General features: G+C 33.6%; 3 protein-coding genes across 3 annotated transcripts; 2 read left to right on the top strand and 1 right to left on the bottom strand.

Annotated features, from left to right (window-relative positions):
- Positions 1 to 710: 710 nt before the first annotated feature.
- HELRODRAFT_183367 (hypothetical protein) lies at positions 711 to 2,759 on the bottom strand (the record flags this gene model as incomplete). The annotated part of the gene is made up of 3 exons (XM_009012396.1): positions 711 to 781; positions 1,289 to 1,490; positions 2,703 to 2,759. 3 exons carry the CDS (start codon positions 2,757 to 2,759, stop codon positions 711 to 713), a joined length of 330 nt encoding a protein of 109 aa, XP_009010644.1.
- A 718-nt stretch (positions 2,760 to 3,477) lies between these two features.
- Positions 3,478 to 5,259, top strand: HELRODRAFT_183366 (hypothetical protein; the record flags this gene model as incomplete). The annotated part of the gene is made up of 4 exons (XM_009012395.1): positions 3,478 to 3,725; positions 3,806 to 3,924; positions 4,049 to 4,999; positions 5,069 to 5,259. 4 exons carry the CDS (start codon positions 3,478 to 3,480, stop codon positions 5,257 to 5,259), a joined length of 1,509 nt encoding a protein of 502 aa, XP_009010643.1.
- Positions 5,260 to 5,696: 437 nt separating this feature from the next.
- Positions 5,697 to 7,427, top strand: HELRODRAFT_91570 (hypothetical protein; the record flags this gene model as incomplete). The annotated part of the gene is made up of 4 exons (XM_009012394.1): positions 5,697 to 5,935; positions 6,036 to 6,154; positions 6,211 to 7,161; positions 7,237 to 7,427. 4 exons carry the CDS (start codon positions 5,697 to 5,699, stop codon positions 7,425 to 7,427), a joined length of 1,500 nt encoding a protein of 499 aa, XP_009010642.1.
- Between the last annotated feature and the right edge of the window lie 804 nt (positions 7,428 to 8,231).

The raw sequence follows: 8,231 nt of genomic DNA, 5'->3' as shown, positions 1-8,231 counted from the left end.
CTACTTCCTTCCAATTTACTTAAAGAATTCTCTTCAATATTTTATCCAATCATTCTCAAATTAGTTAATTTATCTCTTTCCACCTCTAAATTTCCTACTTCTTATAAGAATTCTATTGTTATTCCTATTCTTAAAAACACATCCCTAGATCCTACCTCTTTATCTAATTATAGACCTGTAACTAATATTACTTTCATCTCTAAAATAATAGAAAAAGTTGTTTTTAATCAACTCTCATCCTATTTAGACTTTAACTCTTTGCTACCTGTATCTCAATCTGGTTTCAGACCTGCTCACAGTACTGAAACTTCTTTACTTAAAATACACAATGATATCCTTCTCTCTAGTGACAATAGTAATCTTACTCTTCTTCTTGCTCTTGACTTTTCTTCAGCTTTTGATACTGTTGACCATACTATTCTCTTGAGACTGCTGCATCTTTCTTTTAATATTACTGATTCTTGTCTATCTTGGTTCTCTTCTTATCTCTGTAATCGTTTTTCTTCTGTTGTTCTCAATAATTCTACATCTAACTCCTCTTCTCTTACTTTCGGGGTACCTCAGGGTTCTATCCTTGGCCCTCTTCTATTTATACTCTATACTTCTGAACTACCTCGTATTATTAATAACTTTTCTTTCTCTAGTCAACTATATGCTGATGATTCTTATATTTATACTTCTTTTCCTCCATCTAATCTCAATAGTGTTCTTCATAATTTATCTCTATGTCTTTCTTCGATTATCGCTTGGTCTGATTCTATGTGTCTTAAACTTAATCCTTCTAAGTTTGAATTAATTTGTTTTAATAAATCTAAACACTCAATTACTATTCCTCCTATTATCTTACCTGATTCTAAAACTCTTGATGTCTCTCATAAGTTTCGTAGTCTAGGTTTTATCTTTGATTCTACTATGTCTCTCTCTTCTCAGATTAATAGTGTTGCTAGAAGTTCTTACTTTCATCTACGTAGAATAAAAAAACTTTTGCCTTTTCTTGATGATCCTACTCTTCTCCTTCTTGTTACTTCGTTAGTCTTATCTAGGATTGATTATTGTAACTCGCTCTACTATGGTCTTCCTGACTCTATACTCTATCCTTTAAGTAAAGCTTTTAACTCTGCTGCTCGTCTAGTTGCTCGTGCCCCTTTCTTTTCTCATATATCTCCATATCTTGTTCTCTTGCACTGGCTACCTATAAAATATAGAATAATTTTTAAAATTTGCACGTTCATGTATAAGTCTCAATCTAAATTATTTCCTAAGTACTTATCAGATATATTAATTGAACCTAAACGCCCCGGTTTACGATCGTCTTCTTTTTCTCGCTTTTTCTTAACTCGTGTTAAACACTCTTTTGCCAAATCTGCTTTTGCTTTTTCTGGTCCTTTTCTCTGGAACTCTCTACCTACTTCTCTAACTATTTCTCCATCACTTGCGAAGTTCAGAGCGGATCTCAAGACCCATCTGTTTTCAAAATTCATTGAGGAGCGCTGTTGAACATCGCGGAAATAGCGCTTTATAAGCTAATTGATTGATTGATTGATTGATTGATTTGTATTACTGTATATTCCCAAACATTCAAAGATTCTAAATATATGCATTATACACACGCGCACACATACACGCACTTACAAATAAACACACACACGCCCATACACACACAAATACACACACACACACACACACACACACACATATATATATATATATGCATATATATATATATATATACATATATATATATATATATAATTTTCTTACAAAATAGAATTTATTTTATAGAAATCGAATATGTTAATTACACTGGCGCCAGTGAAGCGCTTCGTAGATATCGACTACGAAAAAAGATCAATAATAAATTCAAGATTCATAAATAATTGCTCTGGAGTAAAATCATAATAACGATGATGACTTAGAAGTAAATGGCGTAGATACTTGATAGATATCAAGATACGTAGATACTCGTAGATATGATGATGATGATGATGAGAATGATGATGAGAATGATAATGATGATGGTGATGATGATATGAACAGTTTATGTTCTTCAACATTTGAGGCAATATTTCTTGTGTTAGCTCTTTGCCATTGCTCTCTGAATGAGAATGAATTTGCGATAGTGCATTTTCGTGTGTGCTTGCTTGTGTTTAGTGCGTTCGTGCGTGTGTTTGTGTATGTGCTTGTTTGTTTGTTTGTGTATTTTAAACTTTATTTCTGTTGGATATGTAGAGGCTCTAAGTATAAACCTTTTAATACTAGCTTCTTCATTTAATTTACGTTATAAATACTTTTGTTAGTTTGTGACTACTACTACAACTAATCATGTTATTACTACTATTACTACTGCTGCTACTGCTGCTACTACTGCTACTACTACTACTACAACAACAACTACTACTACCAATAATAATAATAAAAACAACAACGACAACAACAACAAAAATAATAATAATAATGATGATGATGACGATGATATGTGATGGTAAGGATTATGAAAATGATAGGGACAATGATAATGGTGACAACGACAAAGATGACTGTTTATGTTATCACACGCATCATCATATCATCATTAACCACCATGATGATGATGACGATGATGATGATTATATGATGGTACGGATTATGAAAGTGATAGAGACAATGTTGATGATGATGACAACGACGAAGATGACTGTTCGTATTATCACGCGTCAACTAACCACCATGATATGAGGAATGGCTGAGGTGAACGGTTGTGTTTGTAACAATCGGGGCATCTAGCATGTATTAAATCAGGAAAAAATTGTAAAGACGTACACACACACACACACACACACACACACACACACACACACACACACACACACACACACACACACAAACATAGATTGCAAGTATTGTAGGTTAGAACACAATGAAAATTTTTTTTCACAAAATATTCCGTTTATTATCTTAAATAAAAAAAAATCATGGTATAAAACTTGTCTTTTCTTTCATTCATTTACTGAATGTGAACATCCAAAAATTTACTGACTGCAAGATCAATAGTCAACAGTAGGTTGACGTTTTAAAAGTGTTTTCACATGTGGAAATAAATGTTCAAATTTTTGGTTTTGAAAATAAAAAGCTTCTGGACTTTAGAATCAGTGTTAATAAATGTTTGAAAATTTGTTTTTATGAGATGAGTACGCTGAATCTAAGACGTCTATATATATATATATATATATATATATATATATATATATATATATATATATATATATATATATATCAATATATGTATGTATATACACAGACGTACTGTATTTTGTATTGCACAAAGTATATATTTAGAAATAACCTAATATATATATATATTATATAAGTTTGTACGATCGTATATGTGAATAGGTTCCAATCTATGCAAGAAACTAAAATTAAAAAAATTTGTTTGTGAAGTGCAAAGAATTTATTTTATTGGTATAATTGTTTTTTGAACTATTTAAAAAATTTATAATGACAATTTTGGAAACAATTACAATTTATGTTGGATCTTTCATTGCATCATGGATGTGTTATCGAATCATCTTGAGATGCTACAAAACTCGGAAAGATGATTCGAAAATTAAAAGGCCTCCATGTCTTCCACATATCCCACTGCTCGGATCGCTGCCTTTTATTTCCGACCCCAAAAGATTTCACGTCTACTTTTTAAATCAATCCAAAAAGATCGGAAACATTATTGGCTGCTACATGGGACAAGAGTAAACAATTCTTATTCAAGGTTTTTGGTTAACTATATTGTATATGCTAATTACATTATTATTAATATTGTTATTACAAGGTACATGGTTGTTTTGAATGGTCGGCAGACAATCGAGAAAGCGTTTGTTGGTAGGGCGTTGGCATTCTCTAGTCGCCCTACATTCTATCTCACCTCTCTCTACAATCCCGGCCAAAAAGGTAAGTATAAAGTTAACATATTTTTTTAATTGAAAAAGATAACATTTTTTGTTTTGTCAGGAATGGCTGAAGTAAAAAATATGTATTTTGAATGGAAGCCCCATAATTATTTACATTTATTTAGGATTTGGTGATCATCCGTACAACGAAACGTTCAAAAAGTACCACAAAGCTTGCCTAAATGTTTTTAAAAGGTTTGGATTAGGACAGGAAATGATGGAATCTAGAGTGAAAGCAGAGGTAGAACATCTCATTCAAAGAATAAAACTCAGAAAAAGTCAATCGTTCGATCCATCTTTAGACCTTAAAGCTACTTTTTTCAACGTGATTAGCAGCATTCTTTTTAACAACCGATGGTCTGTTGATGACTCGGAGTTTCTCTATTTTGTTAAACTATCAAACATAATTACGCGAACATTTCCTATGAATAGTTTTCCTATTTTGAGATTTGTTCCGTACTTCAAAGGTCAACTTAAAGAGTTTGTCGAAGGCATGAAAAAATGGGACCAATTAATTGAGAAAAAAATTCATTCAATTATAAACGGTGAAAACGGTGAAACTTTCAGTAGCAAATTTGAAGAGGAGTTGAAACTTATTTCCGATGATTCGATTATGAGCACAATAGTTGATAAAGAACAACATAAATTTATGATATTTGATTTGATAATAGGGGGAACAGAAACTTCAGCAAACACGGTTCTCTGGTTTCTCTATTTCATGGCCAATCACCAAGACGTGCAACAGCAGATGAGAGATGAGCTGGATAGAGTCGTCGGTCTCAAGAGATACCCATCACTCGAAGATAAGCCAAAGTTACTTATAACCGAAGCTTGTACATTAGAAGTGATGAGAATTAAAACACTTGCACCAACAGGCTTTCCTCGAATGACTTTGAGGGATGTTGAAGTTGATGGGGTGCTCATTCCCAAAAATGTCACAGTCCTGGCAAATTTGTACAGTGCCCATATGGATCCTGATGTCTGGGATGAACCAGAAAAGTTCAACATTGAGAGATTCCTGAATGAAGATCGAACCGAAATTGTCAACAAAAGTCATGTGATTCCTTTTTCCATCGGTGAGTTATTTTATTAAAAAAACACATGATTTTTTTAAAAAAGTAGGTAATTTTTCTGAAATATTTCAGGCAAACGTTCTTGTCTTGGAGAACCACTGGCCCGCCAGGAATTGTTTCTCGTGGTTTCCACACTCATTCAGCAGTTTCAAATCCTTCCACCAGAAGGACAGGACATGGTTGTTGCCGATGAAGTTTATGGATTAGTTTTATTACCCAGTCCTTTCAACATCAGATTTGTTGAGAGGACTCACGAAGAATGAAAAGATTGCTACAGATGACAATCAAACATTTATATTTGTGTGTGTGTTAGTGATATGTGGTGTGTGTGTGTGTGTTGTGTAAACAACACACATACATATTGTAGGCCTGGCTTGAGTTCTACAATGATTCATTTTAATTTCTGGTTATCAACCTCGTTCATTGGCTTTTGTTGTTCGCAAAAGATTTTCAACTCTCTAAGTTAGGTAAGCAGACATTTTCGTTAGGGGATTAGTCTTATGAGTCATGAATTCTATGTGCAAACGTATATAAGTTAATGAAAAATATGTCTTGAAACGTACTTTATTTTTTTGTTTTGCTTTTACGAGCCGCGGAGTTCATTTAATTACAGATCCTTTTGTTTTTTTCTGATATATTTTTGATGAATTTAATAACAAATCTATTTACTTGTTTCTTAAATATTTTCAATAAAACAATTATGATAACAGTTGCTCTTTACGCGTTATTTTTTGTTATATCATTGTTATGTTGCAAAGTTATACAGAGGTGCTACAAAACTCAAAAGGATGATTCGAAAATCAAAACACCTCCATGTCTTCCTCATATTCCTCTGCTGGGATCGCTTCCTTTCATTTCCGATCCCAAAAGATTACACATCTATTTTTTACATAAATCAAAAGAGATCGGAAACATTATTGGTTTTTATATGGGACAAAAGTAAAAAATTGCTACATAAATTTTTTTTTGAAAACTAATAACCTGCATCAATTTTGCCGCTTCTTTATGCTAATTCTGTCATTTGTCACGTTATCATCAGGTACATGGTGATTCTAAATGGTCGGCAGACCATCGAAAAAGCTTTTTTAGGTAAGGCGTTGGCCTTCGCCAGTCGACCAACTTTCTATCTCACCTCTTTATATAATCCAAACCAAAGAGGTAAGTATAACAAAATTATTTTTTGAATGAAAATAAAAATATTTATATTTATATAGGATTTGGTGAATGTCCGTACAACGAAGAATTCAAAAAGCATCACAAAGCTTGCCTAAATGTTTTTAAAACGTTTGGATTAGGACAGGAAATGATGGAATCAAGAGTGAAGGCAGAGGTGGAACATCTCATTCAGAGAATAAAAGTCAGAAAGGGTCAACCGTTCTATCCATCTGTAGACGTTACTGCTACTTTCTTCAATGTGATCAGCAGCATTTTGTACGGCAAACGATGGTCCGTTGATGATCCGGAGTTTCATTACATCACTGAATTGTCAGACATAATTGTGAAAAAATTCATTCTGAACTTTTTTCCAGTTTTGAGATTTGTTCCGTACTTCAAAGGTCAATTTACGGAACTTGTTGAAGCCATGAAAAAATGGGACCAATTTATAGAGAAAAATATTCATTCAATTTTAAACGGCATCAGAGGGGAAACGTTTAGCAGAAAATTTGAAGAAGAGTTGAAACTTCAGTCCGATGATTCAAATGTGAGAACATTAGTTGATAAAGAGCAGCACAAAACAATGATAAGAGACTTGATGATAGCGGGCACAGAAACTTCGGCAAACACGGTTCTCTGGTTTCTCTATTTCATGGCCAATCACCAAGACGTGCAACAGCAAATGAGAGATGAGCTGGATAGAGTCGTCGGTCTCAAGAGATACCCATCACTCGAAGATAAGCCAAAGTTACTCATAACCGAAGCTTGTACATTAGAAGTGATGAGAATTAAAACACTTGTACCATTAGCCATTCCTCATATGACTTTGAGTGATGTTGTCGTTGATGGGGTGCTCATTCCCAAAAATGTCACAGTCCTGGCAAACTTGTACAGTGCCCACATGGATCCTGATGTTTGGGATGAACCAGAAAAGTTCAGAATTGAAAGATTCCTGAATGAGGACCGAACCGAAATTGTTAACAAAAGTCATGTGATTCCTTTTTCCATCGGTGAGTTAACTCATTTCTCAATGAATATGCTATTTGATAAAATGGAAAAATAGAAATTATTTTGAAATATTTCAGGCAAACGTTCCTGTCTTGGAGAACCACTTGCCCGCCAGGAATTGTTTCTCGTGGTTTCCACACTCATTCAGCAGTTTCAAATCTTACCACCAGATGGAGAGGACATGGTTGTTGCCAATGAAATGTATGGATTAACCATATATCCCAGTCCTTTCGACATCAGATTTGTTGAGAGGATTCACGAAGAATGAAAAGATTGCTAGGTTTTTCACAAATTATTTACAGATGACAATCAACCGTCTATGATGTACATTGCTGAAAACATTTTAAAATTTTTATTATCCATGAAGCAGTTTGGATATCTCTTCAGTCACACTTTAAAAATATTTGGAATTATTTTTAATGATTGGAATGTTACATATTAGATAAATTGATTCTCTAAATTTATGATTAAAAAATTCTAAAAGTATGATTACCTGAGTTTTAAAAACTCAATAAACCGAAAGCACATCTAGGCACAGTTCGTCACTTCTATGAATTAACTAATGTTATGTTAACAGCAGAACTTCATTAGATATTTTAACTTGTTTCCTCCAGGGCATTACCATCACGGTATTCGTTTGTGTGGAAGTATTTAAACCCGAAGGATATAATATAAAATGTAGTTGTCATTCATTTTGTAGTGTTTTTCTAGGCAACACTTCTATAAACTCGCTTTCTATTGAGAATATTAAAACGTACAATGATCAGGTCTTATTGTAAGATTGTTTTGAAGATGATGATTCTAAAAGTGTGCATGTAGGATGGTGATGAAAATGATTGCGGTGATAATTTTGACCACGTGTATGATTGGGATGATAATGATTGGGATGATAATGATTGTGACCATGATAATGTTGTTAACCGTGTGTGTGTGTTTGTGTGTGTGTGTGTGTGTGTGTGGGTGGGTAGGTGTGTGTGTGTGTGGGTAGGTGTGTGGGTGGGTGATGTGGTAGTAGAGAAGATGATGATTGTATGGAATTTGAGAACTTCAATTCAAAAATGCTACAATGTGA

The sequence above is a fragment of the Helobdella robusta genome (assembly GCF_000326865.2).
Source record: "Helobdella robusta unplaced genomic scaffold HELROscaffold_105, whole genome shotgun sequence".
NCBI lineage: Eukaryota > Metazoa > Annelida > Clitellata > Rhynchobdellida > Glossiphoniidae > Helobdella > Helobdella robusta.
This window is presented reverse-complemented; position numbering and strand designations above follow the sequence as displayed.